Here is a 25,223-nt window from a genome sequence, read left to right on the forward strand (position 1 = left end):
GTAGTGCCCATACACGGGCCGATAAGCTGCTGAGTCTGTCTAAGGGACCCATATCGGCAGCTACAATCGGCCTGTGTATGGGGACCTTTAGTCATGATAATATTGTATCGGCGATCCGAAAGTCACAGAATTTTCGTAACGATCATAAACAGCGGGAAAACCTTTCTGATCTCGTTGCCAGGGTCTTGTTTACCTTAGTAACCAGGCAGTGGTTAGAATGGGAGACTGGAATATGAATAGGGGAGGGGCTGAATAGAAAGATGAGGAATAAACAGTAACAATAACAATAAAACTGGAGCCTCACAGAGCAATAGTTTCTGGCTGCCGGGGTCAGTGACCCCCATTTGAAAGCTGGAAAGAGGCAGAAGAAGAAGAAAAATATTTCAAAAACTATAATAAATAATGAAGCCCAATGCAGAGTTGCTAGGAATAGGGCATTCTATAATAGCACAGGGCCTGCACAGAAAGAGAAGGAATAAAAAGTAACAATAACAATAAAACTGGAGCCTCACAGAGCAATAGGGTTTGGCTGCCGGGGTCAGTGACCCCCGTTTGAAAGCTGGGAAAAGGCAGAAGTAGGCGGCACATAATTCACACACCATAAAAAATTGCAAGGTTGCTCAGTATAGGGTATTTTATAACATAGTAACATAAAGTTAACATAAAGGTTATAAAGTATGTGGAGCCCTAACTTGGGGCAAGAAAAATCTTAATTATTGATCACACTTTCCATTTGCAAAAGAAACCTTGTACCAATCAGGAGCCCAAAATTCCAAAGACTCCACAACCCAGGCAACAACTGCTGAAACTATGGCAACCAGTTGACATGTCCCAGAGGGGTTTATCGCCCTCTTCCGCGATGGCTGCGGAGGCATTTCCGGTATATGTTCCCTAGCGCAGGCCGGGCTCTCTATAGTGCCACAGAGACTCTCTTGCTCGGCGCTTGGAGGACCGGAAGTCGTTTCTTTCTCTCCCTTCCCTCACTGAGCCGGTGCTAAGATGGCGGCTACCGCTGACTGCGACGTGATGATGGCGCCAGAGGAACCGGAAAGGAGCGACGAAGAACGGGAAAGGTAACGGGGCGCTGCGAGTAGGGAAGCAGGGGAAGCAGGAGGCAATATGGGGCCGGGAGCGGGGGGCCTGACACTCACATGCACACAGCATGACATTGGGCTCCCATAGCACACACACACACAGGGGATACTGACACCCTCCATGTGCCCAATTCTATATCGGTTTCCGTTATTTGTACCCGATCCCAGGCAGATCTGGGGCTTATTCGTTATTCTGCTTAGGCTATTAATGCCCCTCTAGGCAGCAGTGCTGTAGTACATAGACACTCTGTGCCTTCATACATACATGAGTCTCCTGACACTAGTGATTTATATGTGCAGGTATTATATCTGTTAAACAATATTTGGGGCCTGGGGTTCTCCAGATACAGGGTCCTTCTGTAATTTGGATCCCCTGTTACTAAAAAGCATTTAAAGGAGAAAAAAAAACTCCTGTATGCCACTTAGGTCTCTTCTATCCCAAATCAAGCCTCCCCCCCACACCCCAATACTGCCCCCCCCCCCCCCATACCCAGGTAACAGAGTTGGGCCCCACTATCACAGAGGATCTAGTGATTGCCATTACGCAAACTGTCACCCAGGCAGCAATGGGGGTGCCCGATCCTGATGATCTACTTTACACTTATCATGGGGTATAGAGGAGGGGGTCAGTACTTGGGTGCACGGGTGACCAGTTTTGGGTGGGAGGCCTCTGTAGGGGACCCAAGAGTTATAAAAGTGTTTTGTTCTTTATGCATTAAAGGGGTTGTTCAACTGTGAGTTCACTTTTAGTATAAGATACAGCAGGGATCCCCAACATTTCTTACTCGTGAGCCACAGTCAAATGTAAAAAGGCTTGGGGAGCAACACAAGCACCATAAAAGTTCATGGAGGAGCCAAATAAGGGCTGTGATTGGCTATTAGGCAGCCTCTATGCACCCTATCAGCTTACAGGGGCTTTATTTGGTAGGGAATCTTGTTTTTATTCAACCAAAACTTGCCCCCAAGTCAGGAATTCAAAAATAACTCCCTGGTTTGGGGGCACTGAGAGCAACACCCAAGGGGTTGGGGAGCAGCATGATATAGAGGGCATCACTGATATAGAGAGTACTATTCTGTGGCAAGTTTTTAAATTCTTTTACTTTTTCCTCCACGGCTCTCCAGTTTGGAATTTCGGCAGTTATCCAGTTGCTAGGGTCCAATTTACCTTAGTAACCAGGGAGTGCTTTGAGAGAGTGACTGATATATGAATAGGAGAGGGGCTGAATAGAAAGATATGTAATAAAAAGTAACAATAACAATAAAACTGGAGCCTCACAGAGCAATAGTTCTTGGCTGCCGGGGTCAGTGAAAGCTGAAAAGAGTCAGAAGAAGGAGAATAATTAAAAACTAAAAATAATAAAAACCAATTGAATAGTTGATTAGAAATGGCCTCTCTATGACATATTAAAAGTAAACTTGTAAATTGTATCGTAGCCGGGCCCCTAGCCGCGTATCGTAGCCGGGCCCCTAGCCGCGTATCGTAGCCGGGCCCCTAGCCGCGTATCGTAGCCGGGCCCCTAGCCGCGTATGGTAGCCGGGCCCCTAGCCGCGTATGGTAGCCGGGCCCCTAGCCGCGTATCTTAGCGGGCCCCTAGACATGTGGTAAGGTGGGTAATTAGGCCACTACAGAGCTCTAGTTGGGGCACGTTGGTACCAGTTGGCTATCCTAGGTGGCGCTAGGGAGCCCAGACTTCTAACGTTCTACAGTGTTGTCTCTTTCTGTCTATATATTTCTAAATGCTGATCTAAACCCTAAATAATTCTGTAAAGTTCCAAAGCGCACACACGGTTAGTGCAACATTCACACAGTGTGTAACACAGGTACCTATGTCACAAGCACAGAAATAGCTGCAGATACATCAGTCTCTATTTGTTGCCTTTCATAAAAGACACATGTCTGTTGAGTACAACCTTTTTTATCTAAGTGAGACCTGCCTAACTGCTAGTTGGTCCAGAGGAAGGCGAAAAACCCCTTCTGGATCTTCTCAATTTCCTTCCTGACTCCCAAGATGGCAATGGGACCAGTCCCTGGATCAACTTGTATTAAAAGCTATCTCCCATAACCCTGTATTCCCTCACTTGCTAAACAGCCATCCAGCCCTTTCTTGTACCTATCTAATGTATCAGCCAGCACGACTGACTCAGGGGGGGAATCCCACAACCTCACAGCTCTCACTGTAACAAACCCTTTCCCAATATTTAAACGGAACCTCCCTTCTTCTAAACGGAGTGGGTGCCCTCGTGCCCGTTGGAAGGCCCTACTGGTAAATAAAGCATTAGAAAGGTTATTATATGATCCCCTTATATATTTATATATAGTTATTATATCCCCCCTTAAGCGCCTCTTCTCCAGTGTAAACAGACCCAACTTGGCCAGGCTTTCCCCATAACTGAGACTTTCCATACCCTTTACCAGTTCATCCTAGTTGCCAGTGTTTTTAAGGACAGCATACTTACAGAGTCTAGGATATAGGATATAACCAAATAAATACATAAAAAGCCAAATACAAGTGGGAACAGGGTCATAGGATTATAGGCTGATCTGGGAAGGAAAAACTAGATCCAAGTGGGGACAGCAATGGCTTCCCAATCTTTACAAATTAACCTAAATACTAGTGGGAACACAGGCAGGTATAGACTGTAGCCTGATGCTTACAGATGTTTAGCCTATTGGGCATATAGCTCATTCACTGATCTACTAATGGCAGTTAAAGAAAATAATGCTACATTTTAGCCTTTATCCTAGCCCTAAACCTAATGTCCTAAAATAATATACAGTTTTCTTGATATAAAAAATGTATTCATATTCAGGGCTCTAACTTGTCCATAAATAGCCTTGATCTTAGTAATGTCATGGGCTGGATATTATAGGGAGCGGTAAGTCGGGGATCTAGCTAGTTGTGCGTAAATAGCCTAGATCTTAGTAATGTAATGGGCTGGATATTATAGGGAACAGTAAGAGTCAGGGATCTAGCTAGTTGTGCATAAATAGCCTAGATCTTAGTAATGTAATGGGCTGGATATTATAGGGAACAGTAAGAGTCAGGGATCTAGCTAGTTGTGCATAAATAGCCTAGATCTTAGTAATGTAATGGGCTGGATATTATGGGGAACAGTAAGAGTCAGGGATCTAGCTAGTTGTGCATAAATAGCCTAGATCTTAGTAATGTAATGGGCTGGATATTATAGGGAACAGTAAGATTCGGGGATCTAGCTAGTTGTGCATAAATAGCCTAGATCTTAGTAATGTAATGGGCTGGATATTATGGGGAACAGTAAGAGTCAGGGATCTAGCTAGTTGTGCATAAATAGCCTAGATCTTAGTAATGTAATGGGCTGGATATTATAGGGAACAGTAAGAGTCAGGGATCTAGCTAGTTGTGCATAAATAGCCTAGATCTTAGTAATGTAATGGGCTGGATATTATAGGGAACAGTAAGAGTCAGGGATCTAGCTAGTTGTGCATAAATAGCCTAGATCTTGGGTAGTTACATCTGTGCTTGGTTTTGTGTTGCAGGGAGGCGGAAGCATGCAAGGAGAAGGGGAACGTGTTTTACGCTAAGAAGGACTACAACGAGGCTTACAACTATTACACAAAGGCTATAGGTAAGTGTTGCTACAGACCCAAGGCAATATAGGTGTATAAAATAAATGTGGAGTCCAGCAGTATTCCCACAGAAACCAGGATGTCTCCCATACCTGGAGGTAATTTATTTACACTGGGCAAATTTGCCCGGTGTTGATAAATGAGCCCTGGTGAGAGCTGTATAAAGCTGGCCAATCAAGAGCCTGTGTAAAAGGTTGTTCCAATGGCCTGTCTGTCCAGTATCGCTCTGAAATTGGGAAGCTTTGAAGATCCTGTCTGAAGGGAGCTGCATCTGTATGGGAACCATGATACAGTCTTACCCCTTGTTGCTTACTGATATCAGCCACATGATCGCTGCCACAGTGGCATTAAAGGAACAGTAACACCAAAAATGGAAAATGTTTTAAAGTAAATCAGATATAATATACTGTTGCCCTGGACTGGTAAAAGTTTTGTGTTTGCTTTAGAAACCCTACTATAGTTACATAGCTACAGAAAAGGAAAAAAGGCACAGGTTACATAGCAGATAACAGATAAAACACCATTGTATTCTATAGAGTTTATCTGTTATATGCAATGTAACCTGTGCCTTTAGTCCTTTTTTTCCAGGGCCCTCCATGGCAACACTGGAGCTCATTTATATAAACTATAGTAGGGTTTCTGTAGCAAACACCCCAGCTGTACCGGTGCAGGAATGGCTGCCCCCGGGGCTACACAGCGGGGTATTTATATAAACTATAGTAGGGTTTCTGTAGCAAACACCCCAGCTGTACCAGTGCAGGAATGGCTGCCCCCGGGGCTACACAGCGGGGTATTTATATAAACTATAGTAGGGTTTCTGTAGCAAACACCCCAGCTGTACCAGTGCAGGAATGGCTGCCCCCGGGGCTACACAGCGGGGTATTTATATAAACTATAGTAGGGTTTCTGTAGCAAACACCCCAGCTGTACCAGTGCAGGAATGGCTGCCCCCGGGGCTACACAGCGGGGGTATTTATATAAACTATAGTAGGGTTTCTGTAGCAAACACCCCAGCTGTACCAGTGCAGGAATGGCTGCCCCCGGGGCTACACAGCGGGGTATTTATATAAACTATAGTAGGGTTTCTGTAACAAACACCCCAGCTGTACCAGTGCAGGAATGGCTGCCCCCGGGGCTACACAGCGGGGTATTTATATAAACTATAGTAGGGTTTCTGTAGCAAACACCCCAGCTGTACCAGTGCAGGAATGGCTGCCCCCGGGGTTACACAGCGGGGTATTTATATAAACTATAGTAGGGTTTCTGTAGCAAACACCCCAGCTGTACCAGTGCAGGAACGGCTGCCCCCGGGGCTACACAGCGGGGTATTTATATAAACTATAGTAGGGTTTCTGTAGCAAACACCTCAGCTGTACCAGTGCAGGAACGGCTGCCCCCGGGGCTACACAGCGGGGTATTTATATAAACTATAGTAGGGTTTCTGTAGCAAACACCTCAGCTGTACCAGTGCAGGAATGGCTGCCCCCGGGGCTACACAGCGGGGTATTTATATAAATTATAGTAGCATTTCTGTAGCAAACACCCCAGCTGTACCAGTGCAGGAATGGCTGCCCCCGGGGCTACACAGCGGGGTATTTATATAAATTATAGTAGCATTTCTGTAGCAAACGCACCAGTTGTACCAGTGCAGGGCAACCATACTTATTAAATTATATTTCAATTACTTTAATACAATTTCATTTTTTAGTGTTACTGTTCCTTTAATCCATGGAGAAGGGCTTAGACCTGATCAGCCAGAGGCATTGTTTACATACAAGCCAATTGGGTCTTGGTTCCCTGGTATTGCTGCTGCAGCGGCAGAGACTAAAGGGGTGTCGCTTACTGATGTCGGGGAGCAAGTGCTTAAGTGCAGCTTTTCATTCTTCTGCTATTAGATTATGTTGCTTTTTTTTTTTAAAGGGGAACTAAAGCCTAACTAAAGAAATAGGCTGGAAATGTTGAACATTATGTTCTGGGTTTCTGTACCAGCCCAAGGTACCCACAGCCCTTTAGCAGGGAAGCTCTGTGCCCCCAGTACCCCCCATCATCTTTTCTGCTGATTCCCTGCCCATACTCTGCTGTTGGCACTTACCTGAGCTTAGGGACCCACTCACTATATACAGTATATATACAATATAAATGTTACAATATAAGGCTTATTAGTAAGTCATTCACATTACATGGCAGCTTTGAAACCAGTCCAATTAGCATCAGAATGTAATAATCAGCCCTGTAGCATCAGCTTAATTAAAACAGCCTCATTTTCTGCTTGATCATTTGCTACGACCCCTAAGCTCAGCTTCTCAACACAGAGCCCACTGAGCATGTGCAGTGTCACTGACACGCCTAACAGAATCCAAGATGGGGAGCTCCTGTGACAACTGTAAAGACCTATATCATTACTACTATAGAGATGCTAAAACTTTTGGCTAGTGCAGCCAGTTAAGTATGTAAGATATAGTCATTTTTAGGGTTTAGTTCTCCTTTAATGAGCTCAACATTGAGCAAAGACATTTATGATGTAACAAGCGTTGTTATTGGAGCCAGCGAGGGTGTGTTATGGTTTCTCTGTGTAAAACTATATCTGTCCGGCTATATATAACTGCAGCTATTTATTGCCCTGCTGCGTAACGTCAGCGACTAACTCACTGCTTCCAGCTGCTTCTTGACGACATGAATCAAGTCTAAATAGAGATTTCCTATGTCTGCGTGTCTGTGACTCATTGGCACAAACTGAAATGATTTCCTAATCAGATTTTAGGGCAACAGTGACTCAATCAGTCAGTTAATCTGGTCTTTATAGTTCTGCACAAATAACTGCCCTTGATCCCTTTAGCCGGGCAAATGGATTCTTTGCCTTTTTATGACTGTCGGATGTCTTTTATAGCTTATTTTACCTCTGCTATATGACCCTGGTATATGTGTGTAATGTTATTTAATTGGTTACATGGCAGTTAAGGCCCCCATACACGGGCCGATTGCAGCTGCCGATATGGGTCCCTTGGACCGACTCTGCAGCTTATCTGCCCGTGTAGGGGCAGAAACGAGCGGGCTGGCCGACCAATATCTGGCCTGAAATTAGCCAGATATCGATCGGCCAGGTTAGAAAATCCAGTCGGATCGGGGACCGCATCGGCTCGTTGATGCGGTCCCCAAACCGACTGCCCCATTGCCGCCTACATAATCCGGTTGTTTGGCCCCAGGGCCAAATGATCGGATTACTTTTTTTTTTAACTTCAAGCTCCCCGATATCGCCCACCCGTAGGTGGGGATATCGGGGGAAGATCCGCTCACTTGGCGATCTCGCCAAGCGAGCGGATCTTACCGTGTATGGGGACCTTTAGTCTTAGCATCTGTGCGGCAGCGTTATCCTTATATGCCCAGCAGGGGGAACCCTTGCAACCCCACATTCCCCATTCTGCCAACATCTGAGAGAATATTCTGTTGGTAACCAGTGCTGTCACCTTTCTAGTGAATCTGGCAGCAAAGTGAAAACAATATATTCTCAGTTATTTTACTTTATATATTTAATATTTCGCCTGGGGTAATGCATAAATAGGATACAGATCTATGAAAATATTGCTTATATTGGCCATTCAGCCACAGCCCCAAGAATATCCAGCACATCAAGAGGGTGTTCTCCCCAAATCTCACTCTAAATCACCTTCCTAGGAGAGCAAACAGACTTTTTTCTAGATCAGGATTTGAGAAATAATATATTAATGTAAATGATTGATAATCATATGTGATTGTGTCAGATAGAAATGCTACTGGATGGCTGTTGGAGTAACCGTTTAACCTTTGCCGTTTTGTCGTCTTTTTAGATTGGTCCCGCAAAAATGCCAGTTACTATGGAAACAGAGCAGCCACCTTGATGATGCTAAGTAAATACAGGGAGGCCCTGGAAGATGCCCAGCAGTCAGTGAGATTGGACGATGCCTTTGTGAAGGTACATTCTATGGACGGTGGGAAAACCCAGGAATTAGGGGACAGTGTTTGCATCAGTTACAGTGTATAACATGTATGATGTATACATTAATACATATGATTTTTGCAATATCTACTTACAGTGGGTAATGAGAGCTTTTCCATTTGTGATTGAGCTCCCTAACTAGGAGATGCTTATGACATTATTATTATTATATATTTATAAAGCTCCAACATATTCCCAAGCGCTGTACAATCAGTAACAATGATGATCTTGTCTCTAAAGGCTGCCATACACGCTGAGATCGCCAAGCGAGCAGATCTTTTCCCGATATCCCCACCTACGGGTGGGTGATATCGGGGTAATTCGGTCATTTGGCCCTTGGGGTATAGGCGCAGTCGGTTTGGGGACCGCATCAACGAGCCGATTCGGTCCCTGATCCGACTAAATTTTTAAACCTGCCCGATCAATATCTGGCTGATTTCAGGGCAGATATTGGTCGGGCAGGCCCGTCGGTAGTGCCCATACACGGGCCGATTAGCTGCCGAATCTGTCTAAGGGACCCATATCAGCAGCTACAATCGGCCTGTGTATGGGGACCTTTACTGCTGCTGTTGTCTTCCTGGGGCATTACCAGCAGGACTGAGGCGCTACCTTATTAGAAATACCCTTAGAAATGCTAAAGCGTGTGTTATGGGCATTAAACAGGAAGCCGAATAATGTGGGTGGACTGTGTAGCCCCCGAGGTACATTTCTAAATGATTTTGTTATGAAAATTGCAGGGTCACCAACGCGAGGGGAAGTGTCACCTGTCCCTTGGAAACGCCATGGCAGCTACTCGCTGCTTCCAGAAAGTAGTAGAATTGGAACCAAAAAATGAACAGGCGCGAAAAGAGGTGAGAGAGATTTCCTGGTGTTCATCACATCACCTGTATTGCAGAATATAATATATATATATATATATATATATATATATATATATATATATATATATATACACACACACACACACACACGTGCATAAGAACTAATGTTTTGCCCCACTTGTGAGCCTTCATCAGAGCTTTATGCATGTACTTATCCAATACCGTTTTAAATGTGCTGGTTAATAGTTTACTTTTATCCCACTCTAGCTAAAGAACGCTGCTGCTGTTTTAGAGTATGAGAGAATTGCAGAGGCCGACTTTGAGAAACGAGACTTCCGCAAGGTACATTTTTCTATTTCTTAATGAACTTTTTAATCATGTCAGTTATTGCCACGTTGGTACTTTGCCTTTGGAAGAGATAGCTCCCATTATATTTGTTTTAGCTTTTTTTTTGTGCATTTCCTCCCCCAGCCCCATGCTGTGTTTGGGTTTCTCCTCTGAGCATGTATCAGTGTGAGCAAGCGCAATGTGAATGTTGTATGCGGAGGAGTCATTTAGTTGCCCCTGTTGGGGAATTATCTTGTACTTATTGTAATACTTTGTATTTACTGTATATACTCGAGTATAAGCCTAGTTTTTCAGCACCCAAAATGCACTGAAAAAGTCACCCTCGGCTTATACTCGAGTTGGGTGCCATGGGTCCCTCTAGACTAGCACCCTCTGTCCTTGGTGTGCAAATTAGGCCACTCGCAACCAGACCCTCTAGTGCCTATTGTTTTTGTTGACCCTCTTCTCCACTTACAGAGCTAGTTTACTGTTTTTCTTTGAAATATATACTGTATTTACCCCACTGATGCCTCAATTAATGTAATTTTATTGGTATTTATTATGACTATTGAAACTTAGCAGTAGCAGCTGCATTTCCCACCCTAGGCTTATACTTGAGTCAATAAGCTTTTCCAGTTTTCTTAGGTAAAATTAGGTACCTAGGCTTATATTCAGATCGGCTTATACTCGAGTATATACGGTATCTATTATCATCTTAATACACCCTGTGTGTATTAATGTATTCTACTGTACAGCGCTGGGTACATAAGTAGCGTTTTATAAATAAAGATATACATACATACAATTATCCTAGGTCCAGTATGCTACTCTATTCCTCTGGGAGCCACACTCTTTAAACACTGCTTCTCTAGGACCCATAAATTACCTGCTTCTCTAGAGCCAATAAATTTACCTGCTTCTCTAGAGCCAATAAATTTACCTGCTTCTCTAGGACCCATAAATTACCTGCTTCTCTAGAACCCATAAATTTACCTGCTTCTCTAGAGCCAATAAATTTACCTGCTTCTCTAGGACCCATAAATTACCTGCTTCTCTAGAACCCATAAATTTACCTGCTTCTCTAGAGCCAATAAATTACCTGCTTCTCTAGAGCCCTCACTCTGGTTGAGGGAAAACAAAACTGTTGTGGCCAGGAAATGCTTAGTGATGTAATTTCTGCCACATGACTTGCTAAAACTTGTCTATTATAATAAATAAAGTACCCCCTGTTGTAAAATATAAGGATAGTAGAAGTCACCTCGGAGTTCCATGACCTGTAAAAAATGCACTCTGCATAAGGCCTCGTCCCTTATTATGGTCATGGAACTCCTCGGGGACATATAATATCCCTATATGTTACAATAGGGGGTACTTTATTCACTATATATTATAAGGAACTCCTCGGGGACTTATAATATCCCTATATGTTACAATAGGGGGTACTTTATTCACTATATATTATAAGGAACTCCTCGGGGACTTATAATATCCCTATATGTTACAATAGGGGGTACTTTATTCACTATATATTATAAGGAACTCCACGGGGGCTTATAATATCCCTACATTATACAATAGGGGGTACTTTATTCACTATATATTATAAGGAACCCCTCTGTGACTTATAATATCCCTATATTATACAGTAGGGGGTACTTTATTCACTATATATTATAAGGAACCCCTCTGTGACTTATAATATCCCTATATATTACAGTAGGGGGTACTTTATACACTATATATAATACTGTGCCTATAGTAAAGCAAATCTAGAGAGTCAACTCCTAATTCACAGCTGATATAAGAAAAGATTACTAATTATTGTATGCAAATCAATACAGTATTACAATTGTGTAATTAACCAAGGAATGGCTTGCCTTTAGTATTTGTTGCATTTTCGTTATTTTACTATATTTGTGCTCAATACGACAGGTTGTGTTCTGCATGGATCGGTCATTAGAGCTGGCCCCTGCTTGCCATCGCTTCAAAATCCTCAAGGCAGAATGTCTAGCACTTCTTGGTCGCTACCCAGATGCTCAGTCTGTGGCCAGGTAGGAATACGACTTGTTGGAGAGATTAGGGATGATTTGACTAATGGTCCCCATACACGGGCTGATCCGCTCACTTGGCGATGTCGCCAAGCAAGCAGATATTCTCCCGATATCCCCCACCTACGGGTGCGTGATATCGGGAGAATCCAGGCTAATTCAATCATTTGGCCCTGAACAACGGGTATAGGCAAACTTGGTTCGGGGAACACATCAATGAGCCAATGCGGTCCCCGATCCGACTAGATTTTCTAACCTGCCCGATCGAGATCTGGGCGATTGGAGGCCAGATATCGGTCGGGCAGTCCTGTCGTTAGTGCCCCTACACGGGCCGATAAGCTGCCGAATCTGTCTAAGGGACCCATATCTGCAGCTACAATCGGCCCGTGTATGGGGGGCTTTACACAAGTGATAAATTGCCCCAGTCACTATCGCTATCTAGCTTGCAGTCACGTGATCAGAACTGGTGTCAATTTACTCCTGTGTAAGTAAATCTTCTCCATTAAATTTATCTGTTATCAAGAGTGGCAGCAGTACAATATGATTGCAGGTTAAAGGGGGGGGGTTCCACTTTTCATTCATTTTTAATATAATGTAAAGAGTAATATTCAGAGTCAATTTGCAATTGGTCTTCATTTTTTTATTTGTAGTGTTTTTGGTTATTTCATTTACAGTTCTGCAGCTCTCCAGATTGGAGTTTCAGCAGCTTTTTGGTTGCTAGGGTCCAAGTTACCTTAGCAACCAGGGAGTGGCTAGGATGAGAGTATATGAATAGGAGAGGGCCTGAATAGTAAAAAAAAAAAGTAACAATAAAAAACTGAAGCCTCGCAGAGCAATAGTTGTTTGGGTGCTGGGGTCGGTGATCCCTGTTTAAAAACTTCAAAGTTGGTGGCAAATAATCGAACTGCTCTCCTAAATCCCGAGGGTTTGGGTGTATTCCCCCTACACCCCTACAGAAGATCTAAAGCGTTTGCGTTTAGCGAACCTCACTTGTCGCTAGCACAGCCCCTCCATCCTTCCCTGCCATGTCCCAGAATCCACTATTTTCAGATTCGGCCGAATGTTTTGTGGCTTTTGTCACTCCTCTTAAATGCTTTTTCAGAAGAATTGTGCCTCACTAGGGCTCATTAATATTTGGCTATTACAAGGCACGTATAGGTCCGTTTCAATAAGTAATTGAATACGTATTTAAGCTGAAGAATCCGTACAAAATTAAATAGAAGCTTGCTATCGTTGCTTTGGGTATGTCATTGTTTTGTATTTGTGGGCTTAATGTGCTTGAACAAGACTTGTTATTTGTGGGTCTTCATTAATTCCCTTTATTTTGTGTTTAGTTCTTATCTGACCCCCGCTTTCTCCCCTCAGTGATATCCTAAGGATGGATGCCACAAATGCAGATGCTCTATATGTTCGGGGGCTCTGTCTTTACTATGAAGATTGCATTGAAAAAGCTGTGCAGTTCTTTGTGCAGGCCTTGAAAATGGCCCCTGATCATCAGAAAGCCCGTCTAGCCTGTAGGGTAAGTTTACAGAGTAAGCCGTGGTTACAGATAAATATATAATATGGCTTTTGGTTTTTCTTTCTGATCCTTAAGTGATAGAAACATGCAGACAAGGAGAGAGAGTTGGGTTGAACAGCATACAGAGGGTGTTAGGTGGGACCCTGGAGAACAGAAACTAAATAAAACGAGAAAATTAAAAACTGGAAAGCAGCCTGGGCCCTCCAGTTCCATCCCACACAATTTATTCTCAGTGAGAAATTATTATTCTATATATATATATTTTTTTAAATATATTTTATACAACAATAACTGCTATTAATCTCCTACTTGTTGGGATCCAGATAAGTGTCAGCCTGTGCTTCTGCTGAGCCTATAGATCCATGTCCAGAGACTGCTTTCCCTTTAGGGTGAAGACACACTGGGCTACTAGTAGCAGCTACTAAATTCCGGAAAATCCCCTGCCGTAGACAAAACTGAGAATTGCTTAGAATTGTTAGGGGTTTTTGTATTAAAATGTATTCACTTGTTTTTCTCTGGCATTAAATGCAGATATAATATGGTTTTTTAATTTCTTTTAGATGTGTAACAAAGGGTCTCTACTTCTTTTTCAGAATGCCAAGGCTCTGAAGGCTAAGAAAGAGGAAGGCAACCAAGCGTTTAAAGATGGCAACTATGACCTTGCTCACAGACTTTACTCAGAGGCACTCTGCATAGACCCCAATAATATCAAAACGAATGCAAAACTGTACTGTAACCGTGGCACTGTCAATGCAAAGGCGAGCATTTTACTTACCGCTTTATGTGCTCATTTTCTATCAACTAATACCAGGCAATGGTTTATCTGGGATCATTACTGCCCGGCAGCCACTGTGTATGGACCCTTTCAGAGAGTCTGCCATTGTCCCGAAGTGACATGGGCTTTACTCCCCTTAAGCTCTGCTCCTGCCGGGATGGGCCAAATTATGAGGAAACAGAAAAAGTCATTTTTTTTCATATGAAATATTGTTGTGGGGCAAGAATCAACTGATAAGTGGCAGCAAGGGAACTTTCAAATGATCTTCAGTGTGGGCAGCAAAGGGGGATTTTATAGTGTTGTCATTGGTTGTATGAGTAGAAAATGCCAACCCTGATATAGATATATATAGATATGGATGGATATATAGATATAGATGGATATATAGATATAGATGGATATATAGATATAGATGGATATATAGATATAGATGGATATATAGATATAGATGGATATATAATATATATAGAACCCACCAACATTTATAGCTTAAGAATATTTTAAGAGCACAGAAGGATAACTAAAGTGTTTGAGTAGTTATGATCAGTGTGTGTGTGGCTTAATGGGGTAGATCACCTTTAACTTTTAGTATGTTATAGAATGGCCTATCCTAAGCAACTTTTCAATTGGTCTTCATTATAATTCTTTTATCGTTTTTTATTACTTATCTTTCTATTCAGCCCCATCTACTATACATACATCAGAAACCAGGGAGTGGTTTTAGAGAGTGACTAAGATAAATTGGACCCTAGCAACCAGATAACTGCTGCAATTCCAAACTAGAGAGCTGCAGCACAAAAAAGAAAATAATTAAAAAAAACTAACGTAACAAAAATGAAGACCAATTGCAAATTGGTCTCTTCTCAAAGGTGAACAACCCCTTTAAGATATGACTATCATGTTGCCATGTTAAAAAAAAATCAATACTGTAGATGTTTTTTATATTATATATATTTTTTTTTATTTCAGCTTAAGAAATTAAATGAGGCAATAGAGGACTGCACAAATGCAATAAAACTGGACGATACTTACATTAAGGCATACTTACGGAGAGCCCAATGGTACGTGTGGTGTTGGTCCACCTTAAATTCTGTTTTTTACCTCACCATTAATATTGGGTGCTGCACAAAGCAGTGTTTCCTTTAATGCCAGTTTTAATGTTAGGGCAAAAAAGCCACCTCTGGTAACCTTAAGAGATGAATATCCTTTTAAACAAAATATCTATAAAATTTCCCATTGTTCCTTTCCTGCAGCTACACAGACACAGAACTGTATGAAGAAGCAGTGAGAGATTATGAGAAGGTTTATCAGACAGAAAGCACAAAAGGTGAATCCAGTGTAATGTTGTGTGCGTGCATGGCTGTTTTCTCATGGGGGAACTCCGGCTTCCGAACCAAAATTTGTTAAAGAGCCCCACACAGCACAAACCTTTGGGGTCAGACTGGGGGTGCAGGGCTCACCGGGGCTTCTACCTCAGGGGCCCCTGCACCCCCCGAAGGCCCCCGCCGCCTTCACACCAGATCAGCAGGGGAACAGGGGGCGGGGCTAAGGGAACTGTTCCAAACCAGATTACATTACAAGTTGCTTGGAATTAGGTTTACTTTTTAAAAAGCTTAAGTGTGTTTGGGTGGAGTTCCCCTTTAAGTATGTGGGTTGATGAAGGGAATGTGTTACTAGAAGTTACTAGCAGAAGAATACAATACTCTGCATTGGCTGCTGACATTCCGGTGGCTATTTTTGTCCCCATAAACAAATGTATTAAGTCAGTGAAACCATTTGGAGTGCACACAGGTTGGATATATGATAAGCATTTCACATGTTCTCATAGAGGCGCATCAGGTTTGGGAATGGCTGTAAAATCTAAAAACATTACTGCAAAAACGGATTTTATTTAGAATTATTTTTATATAGTTATTATATATCTTGTTACAGAAGGGGACAGGCACAATTCAGACATATTTAGGAAGTCAATATTGTTCTTAAGTGACCTATAACTTTAAACTAATGTAAGAGAGAAACAGATGCTGGAGATTTGCTTGTCATTTCGGTACACGTGGCAAATTCCCCGGCACACAAAGGTTTAACTGATAATTTGATCAGAATGTTGCCCTGAATTGGAGCCAAAGGCAGCAGTTGATGAATACACATAAACAGAACGTATTTGTGTGCTGTGGGCATCTGAGTGGGGGCAGATATGGCCCGTCATTGTACCAAGAGGAGCTCTCGCGCGGCCCTTACTATATTTGGCACCAAAAGAGCAGTGTGACGGCAGACAAAAGAGCCATTGTGGTTGCCCATGTCTGATCCCACTCTTCCCCCTCACCATTCTTCTCTCTGTAGAACACAAGCAGCTGCTAAAGAATGCACAGCTGGAACTCAAGAAGAGCAAGAGGAAAGATTACTACAAGATACTGGGCGTGGATAAGAATGCGTCAGAAGATGAAATAAAGAAAGCCTATAGGAAACGGGCATTAATGCACCATCCAGGTAATGGGATAATGCGCCACCATCCAGGTAATGGGATAATGCGGCTCCTGTCCCATCCCTGACATGGTTACACAAAACGTTCTGCGTTATTTGTTTGGCAAACAAGACAGATAAGGTGCTACTAGGAGCTAATGGATTCTTTGCTGGCTTGCCTTGGGTGCACTTTAGTTCCAAGTTTGATAACTAGCAAATAACACAAGAATAGGCATAACCTTTTTATTTGAGCCAGATTCTATTTGTTGGCACAGTATTCCCCTTCCACTATAAATTATATGTGCTGTTAGAGCAGGCTTGCCAAATTAAATCCTGACCACAAGGGCCAGTGAAATCTGAAACTCCAGACTAGGGGTGACCAGATCACTTGAAAATGCAGGGACACGTCTAATAAATACATGTTACAGGGCAACCCTGATTGTACCTGCAATTAATTAGTCCAGCCCTGCTTTGACGCATCCCTGAGTTTTCAAGTGATCTGCTCACCTTACTCCTGACCATGTTTTTGACCCATGTTTGCTTGAGACCCTCCTGATAGCTGGCCGATTTCTGGACAGATATTGTTTGAGAAAGCTATCTATTGGGCAGGTTAGATAATCATATTTGCACTCCTCTCTCAAAAGGTCTCTGAGGCAGTGGCAATACAGCAGACCCAGCGCTCCGGGCCCCCCTTTGAGCTGTATTGCAGTCCCTCCTCCCCATCTCTCACCTTGTTTTTTAATACCGGCACATTGCATCATGGGTGTTAGAGGAGGGAATGTTTGTGGGCCCCCTTAGATTTGTTTGCAGGGGGGCTCAGGCAACCAAGTTACACCCACAGGGTAGTGACTCACACCCTAACCTGCCTGCCCCCATCTTGACAAGGTGAGCATCACTGAAATGGGCAGAGCCACGCCAGGGTGATTATATAAATACAAGGAGTGGGAGGCGGAAGTGGGGCATAATGAGTCCAACCCACACCTGCCCGTGGCCTGTGAATGATGTGTGTTTGTTTGTTGGCCCCACCCTACAGGTTTCAGACTGCCCCACACATGATCAGCTTGGTTAGTCCCAGCATGTAAGTGCCCAGGTTAGGCAGGCATCTGCGCATTTGGTTACCTCGCCCACCCCCAGGGATCTTTGGGTGCACAACCACATTAATGAACTCTCTCTATTAAACTGCTTTAATGTACAGACCGACACAGCGCTGCTACAGCAGAAGTTCAGAAAGAAGAGGAGAAGAAATTTAAAGAGGTGGGCGAGGCATTCACAGTCCTGTCTGATGCCAAAAAGAAAGCTCGCTACGACAGTGGGCAGGACCTGGAAGAGGATGGCTTGAATATGGGAGGTGGGTTTGTTTGCAGGACTGCATTGGGCTTTGTTTCACCCGAAAAACCTGTAAAACTGTGAATTGTTTACTTAGCGCTGAAAAAACAAAGAATGAATATTCATTGTGAAGATACAGCAACTTTTTGTTGTTTGAAGGGGTTGTTCACCTTTAAATTAACTTTTTATATCATGTAGAGCAGGGATCCCCAACCTTTGTTACTCGGGGAGCCACAGTCAAATGTAAAAAGACTTGGAGAGCAACACAAGCACCATAAAAGTTCATGGAGGAGCCAAATAAGGGCTGTGATTGGCTATTATGCAGCCTCTATGCACCCTATCAGCTTACAGGGGCTTTATTTGGTAGGAAATCTTGTTTTTATTCAACCAAAACTTTGCCCCCAAGTCAGGAATTCAAAAATAACTCCCTGGTTTGGGGGCAACATCCAAGGGGTTTTAAGTTATTTAGCTATTTGCTCAGCAGCTCTCCTGTTTGGAATTTCAGCAGCAAACTGGTTGCTAGGGTCTAATTTAACCTAGCAACCAGGCAGTGTTTTGACAGAAAGACAGGAATATAAATAGAGGAGGGCCTAAATAGAAAGATAAGTAATACAAAGTAACAATACAATTGTAGCTTCACAGAGCAATAGTTTTTTTTGTGCAAGGGTCCCCCCCCCCCATTTGAAAGCTGGAAATAGTCAGAAAGGGAAGGCAAATATACTCAAACACTTTAACATCTATTGAAAACTTACTAAGATTAAACCATTCTATAACATAGTAAAAGTTACCTTGAATGTGAACAAACCCCTTTAATAAGTGTATATTTAGTTTCATTTTGCTTCTTGCCAAGAATAGGAATCTGACTGTGTGTATGGGAAGTGGCTGATTATTGCTTTACAGGCTGGAGAAATAAGTAGCGGCTGTGAGAGGAGCAATAGAACCATCCGGCCTCTGTGCTGTGATGGGGAATAAAGGCATTTTCAGATTATGAACTGCTCTTAGCGCAAGACTAAATTCCTGCTGTACAGGTATCCAGAATGCTTGGGACTGGGAGGTCTCTGGATAAGGGGTCTTTCCACAATTTCTATCTCCATACCTTAAGTCTACTAAAAAATAATTTAAAAAACAAATTAAACCCAATGGGATTATTTTACCCCCAATAAGGGGTAATTATATCTTAGTTGGGATCAAGTACAGGTACTGTTTTATTATTACAGAGAAAAGGGAATCATTTAACCATGAAATAAACCCAATAGGGCTGTTCTGCCCCCAATAAGGGGTAATTATATCTTAGTTGGGATCAAGTACAGGTACTGTTTTATTATTACAGAGAAAAGGGAATCATTTAACCATGAAATAAACCCAATAGGGCTGTTCTGCCCCAATAAGGGGTAATTATATCTTAGTTGGGATCAAGTACAGGTACTGTTTTATTATTACAGAGAAAAGGGAATCATTTAACCATGAAATAAACCCAATAGGGCTGTTCTGCCCCAATAAGGGGTAATTATATCTTAGTTGGGATCAAGTACAGGTACTGTTTTATTATTACAGAGAAAAGGGAATCATTTAACCATTAAATAAACCCAATAGGGCTGTTCTGCCCCAATAAGGGGTAATTATATCTTAGTTGGGATCAAGTACAGGTACTGTTTTATTATTACAGAGAAAAGGGAATCATTTAACCATTAAATAAACCCAATAGGGCTGTTCTGCCCCAATAAGGGGTAATTATATCTTAGTTGGGATCAAGTACAGGTACTGTTTTATTATTACAGAGAAAAGGGAATCATTTAACCATGAAATAAACCCAATAGGGCTGTTCTGCCCCAATAAGGGGTAATTATATCTTAGTTGGGATCAAGTACAGGTACTGTTTTATTACAGAGAAAATGGAAATTTTTTAAAAAAATCTGAATTATTTGATTTAAATGGAGTGTATGGGAGATGGCCTTCCTGTAATTTGGAGCTTTCTGGATTACAGGTTTCCGGATAACGCAGCCCATACCTGTACAAGGTTACATTTATAAAATAATCAAGCTTTTGCTCTGTTTGGACACCCAGTTGCTGGCCCAGATTGGGAGGATTCTGTCATCAAGTAACGGAACTAAAGCTCCTTGGATCCTGGTGCAAAATTTGCCCTGTGCCCCTCCCCCCACACCCATACCATTCATGCTTCTCGCGTATATAAGACTATTTAGATTATGCTGTGGTATCCCTGGCCAGGCCAGGTTCAGTCACCCCATCACTCTCCCTGGTAGATATTATTGGTGAAGTTTCAGGTATTGCTAAGACCTGACCCGCTTGAGTGCAGATTTGGCTACCAGCAGTCGCCGCTCCCTAGAATCACGCTTTTTAGTTTTCATTCATTTACACGCATGTTTTTTGTACATATTTATGATTTTTACCATTTCTTTCAGATTTCGATGCTAACAACATATTCAAAGCTTTCTTCAGTGGCCCCGGTGGGTTCAGCTTCGAAGGTGAGTCTGCAGGCAAGTAAAACACTAACTTACTGGGGCACCCAGGAGTAAGCTGGCTGCCTCTTCTTGTGTGTAGTATTGCCTTATACACTGAAACATATTGTGATTGTGATGCTAAACATACCTGCAAACCGACAGATTATATATACAGGTATAGGACCCGTTATCCAGAATGCTCGGGACAAGGGTATTCCGGATAAGGGGTCTTTCCATAATTTGGATCTCCATACCTTAAGTCTGCTAAAAAATCAATAAAACATTAATTCAACCCAACAGGATTGTTTTGCATCCAGTAAGGGGTAATTATATCTTAGTTGGGATCAAGTACAGGTACTGTTTTATTATTACAGAGAAAAGGGAATCATTTAACCATGAAATAAACCCAATAGGGCTGTTCTGCCCCCAATAAGGGGTAATTATATCTTAGTTGGGATCAAGTACAGGTACTGTTTTATTATTACAGAGAAAAGGGAATCATTTAACCATTAAATAAACCCAATAGGGCTGTCATGCCCCAATAAGGGGTAATTATATCTTAGTTGGGATCAAGTACAGGTACTGTTTTATTATTACAGAGAAAAGGGAATCATTTAACCATGAAATAAACCCAATAGGGCTGTTCTGCCCCCAATAAGGGGTAATTATATCTTAGTTGGGATCAAGTACAGGTACTGTTTTATTATTACAGAGAAAAGGGAATCATTTAACCATTAAATAAACCCAATAGGACTGTTCTGCCCCAATAAGGGGTAATTATATCTTAGTTGGGATCAAGTACAGGTACTGTTTTATTATTACAGAGAAAAGGGAATCATTTAACCATGAAATAAACCCAATAGGGCTGTTCTGTCCCAATAAGGATTAATTGTATCTTAGTTGGGATCAATTACAAGGTACTGTTTTATTACAATAGAGAAAAAGGAAATCCGTTTTAAAATTCTGAATTATTTGATTAAAATGGAGTCTATGGGAGATGGGTTTTCCGTAATTCAGAGCTTTCTGGATAACAGGTTTCCGGATAAGGGATCCCATACCTGTAAAGGAAATTGCTGTTCTGTTCCAAATAGCAGAATCCATAGACGACATATTGGAGTTATATGGCAACCCTCTTTGTTTTTTTTCCCCCCTCTATAATCAGTGGGACCCCAGTTTGATGAAGCTATTGTACTCTGGGCACCGTAGCACAGTGCTATTTCTCAGCTGAAATGGGGTAACTTTGTGGGTCCCAGTGGAAGTGTTCGTGGGTTGCAGGGAGTTGCATTGACATTTTATAGGAAAACAGAACCACTGTTTGGGTAAAGGATTTACAGACTTTAGTTACCCCATGTTTAAGCTTAGTTAAAACCGAATTGCAGCTGAAATCATTCATTTTATTATTTGTTTTTCCAGCTGTAACAGTTATTTTTTTAATGATTCCAAAGAAGTGAGATAGGAAAGTAGGGGGTGAAGTTGGCTAACATGAGAGCTGAGCCTGGGAGGAGCGAGCCGGCATTACTGGGAGATGCCTGGCATTGTTATAAGTGCTATTCACCATACAGACTGAATGTATGAGCAAACTCACTGTACAACGACATCTGTGCCCCATGCAGCTGCCCCACTCAAAGCCTCCCTTCTTTGGGCACCTCTGCGCACACAATGGCCACGCTGTACTGTATGTGTATCATTGGGCGCCCAGCCCTCTGCTACATGACAGAACAGCCATACAGTAAGAGAAAGGGGATATCTGGAGGCAAGCAGAGCTAGCGGGGGGACAGACCTATTCAGGGTATCCCCGACGCATTAGAACAAATGTTAAAGGCAAAGTGGCAGGAACGGATGCATTGGGCAACAGGCGCATATCTATTTATACTGCATGTCACATATTTAACTCTTAAGCATATTGTTACTTTGGAACCTAACTATACAAACTTTGGACCTAATTGGGGCGACTGTCACATCCTTTCACTGGGGCCCAGGCCTAAAGGGGTGGTTCACCTTTACTTCTAGTTTGTTATAGACCCTCCTATTCCTAGCAACTTTTCAGTTGGTCTTCATTATTTTATTTCTTTTATAGTTTAATTATTTCCTTCTTCTAAATCTTTGCAGCTGTCAAATGGGGGTCACTGACCCCCAGCAGTGCTCAGCGAGGCTATAATTTTATTGTTATTATTATTAACATTTATTTATAAAGCGCCAACATATCCCGCAGCGCTGTACAATAAGTGGGTCACATACATTGGACATACAGAGTAACATATAAAGCAATCAGTAACCGATACAGGAGTGAAGAGAGCCCTGCCCAAAAGAGCTTACAATTGTTACTATTTATATGTTATTATTTTATTCAGGTCCTTTCCTATTCATATCAGCCTCTCATTCAAACCCCTCCCTGGTTGCTAAGGCATATTTGACCCTAGCAACCAGATAGCTGCTGAAACTCCAAACCGCTGAACAAAAACTGAAATTTTTAAAAAAAACCGAAGACCAACTGCAGATTGTCTCAGCATATTACTCTCTACATCCTACTAAATCAGTGAAAAAATGGCCATTATTTAAGGTTCTTCAGCTTCATGGACGGATGTTTTTTTTCCCAGCCCCAGGAATGGCTGTATTGTACAGACAAGGGCTAATATGCGACTCCCAGAAGTCCCTGTTGGCCAGCAGAATACGTTAGAGGTTGCTGTTAGTAATGTATATACATTCAGTATATAGGAGGGTTATTGACAATTTCTCTCTCTTTCTCTCTTTCAGCCTCTGGCCCAGGAAATTTCTTCTTCCAGTTTGGGTAACCTCCCCATCCCGTATGGCTCACCCCACCCCTACTCCCCCCTATTGCCCTGCACCCTCTTTGTTCAAGTGTTTTAACCTGGAATACGGACTTTATTTAATCAGACTACACAGCATCGTCATGTCTCTCTGTTTATAAGAGAAGCATATTTTTCGGAGGTTCTTTTTGCTTTTTTTGTTATTTTTGCCATTTTTAAGAGTCCACCTCGGTTATATAACTCTCCGCGTGTTCCATGTGTGAAGGGAATCGGAGCGCAACGTGACCCGAGCCTATTGAGTCTCCCCAACTCCATTCGCAAGATGTGCCAATTTCTCGTGCTCTCCTGATTGGCCCGCGCCAGCTTGGGACGCGTGTGGCGCCTCTATGGGTTCATGTAGATGCACTGGAACGGGCGGTGCAGTCTCCATCTGTTGTGCCCCCTTCGCCCGCAGAGCTGCACCCCCTGCCCTTCATTTCTCCCTATTGGACACCTGGCGCCTCAGGACTGGATGGTGCATCGTGTTCCCTGTACAGCGCATGTCTTTCCCCCTCCTCCCCCCCCATCTCTAACCGTTCTAGTGGGAAGGACCGAGAACCACAAATCGATGCCGATAAATGGAATTGCTTTAAAATCTTTCGTCTGCAAGAAAAGAGATTTTTTTTTTCTTTTTTTGAAAATGCAGATTTTTTTTGTTTTGTTTTTGGGGGGGGGGGGGGTTTGCCTGATCCTTGGGTCAAACTTGTGTTTATTCGTGGCCGGAAAACACTCAGCAACACCTCCTGCATGCGCCAGCGGCAGCAACGGGGGGGGGGGGACGGCGGGACATTAAAGAACTTAAGAAGGTAAATCCGTGTTCATATTTAATGTTTTTAAACCCGTACAGGAGCCAACATCCAGTCCTCTCGTCCATAACTCTGTATGCAATGCCGTGCTCAATGATACGTAGCCAATCCGGGCCTGTAAAACGTTATATTAATCTGAGAACATCCTTGAAAAACGTGAAGGATTTCAATAAAACTGTTTAAAACCTGCGATGCCTTGATCATGTGACTAACGCCCCACTGTTACGTACTGAGGAAGCTTTGGGCTTTCTCTGGGGAAGATGTAAAGCGTTGCACCGCGCAACAAGAGGTGCTTCGGAACGTGACCAAACAAAAATAACTTGGCCGCCCTTTTCCACTTTCCTTCTCTCTGCTGTTCTCTCATTTGGTACATAGCGATGCACTGCTCCTCTGAAGCATCACCCAAACAGCTGCAGGAAGTATAAAAAAAAGCTACTTCCTGTGGATCACACCATGCAGCAGCTGTGGTTGCACCGCCCAAGCAGTTGGCAGTTACCACGTCTGCCCACATTACTTCCTGTCCCCTTTAGCTTTCTGGCAGTGATAACCAACAGGCAGCAGGTTTCTGACAGTCGTTGCACACAAATGACTTCACCGGGCGCCAGTTGTAACCTATGACATCACTAAGCACTGCTTATTAGCAGAGGAAATTCATGGCTTTTGTGTATTATAAATAAAAGAGCAGGTTTAACTCCCCTATTACAAGCCCAAGGCATGCTGGTAATCATATAGGCAGGCTTAGCCAGATCAGTGTAGTGATTAGGGATGCACCAAATCCACTTTTTTTGAATTCGGCCGAATCCTTGGCAAATATTCGGCCGAATACTGAACTGAATCCAAATCCCAAGAAGGTTTCTGAAGGGTTAAATGTTCAACTTCTGTGTTTAAGTGGCAAAAAGTCAGGTGATTTTTTGTATTCGGTTTGGTGGAATCCTGCCCAAAATGGATGTATGTTTAATGTTTTATAACCCATATAAAAAAAGTCACAGAAGTAAAATGATGTGCAAATGTATCTGTAGTATTGATACAAACCCTGTGTTAATATAGGATGGTAAATAACAACTACAGTTTCCATATCTGTGAGTAGCTGGGATAGCAGCCGTCTCACAGGGTTGTTTTCGCCCTGCTGTACAGTGACTGCTAAATCTGCCTGTGTGCTATTAATCAGACTGACTGGGCGGCAGTTCCCTGTTGGTGTGGG

The 25,223-nt window shown here is 42.7% G+C and overlaps 1 protein-coding gene across 2 annotated transcripts; it reads left to right on the plus strand.

The window, feature by feature from the left end:
- The first annotated feature begins 894 nt into the window (after positions 1-894).
- Positions 895-24,211, plus strand: dnajc7 (DnaJ heat shock protein family (Hsp40) member C7). Of its 2 annotated transcripts, none has more exons than XM_012971640.3 (14): positions 895-1,073; positions 4,612-4,700; positions 8,526-8,650; positions 9,412-9,525; positions 9,763-9,837; positions 11,755-11,873; positions 13,236-13,389; positions 13,983-14,147; positions 15,134-15,225; positions 15,418-15,491; positions 16,505-16,651; positions 17,820-17,972; positions 20,371-20,445; positions 23,164-24,211. In XM_012971640.3, exons 1-14 carry the CDS (start codon positions 1,000-1,002, stop codon positions 23,199-23,201), a joined length of 1,494 nt encoding a protein of 497 aa, XP_012827094.1. In that variant the 5' UTR covers positions 895-999; the 3' UTR covers positions 23,202-24,211.
- Positions 24,212-25,223: the final 1,012 nt, after the last annotated feature.

Source organism: Xenopus tropicalis, chromosome 10 (genome assembly GCF_000004195.4).
Source record: "Xenopus tropicalis strain Nigerian chromosome 10, UCB_Xtro_10.0, whole genome shotgun sequence".
Lineage (NCBI taxonomy): Eukaryota > Metazoa > Chordata > Amphibia > Anura > Pipidae > Xenopus > Xenopus tropicalis.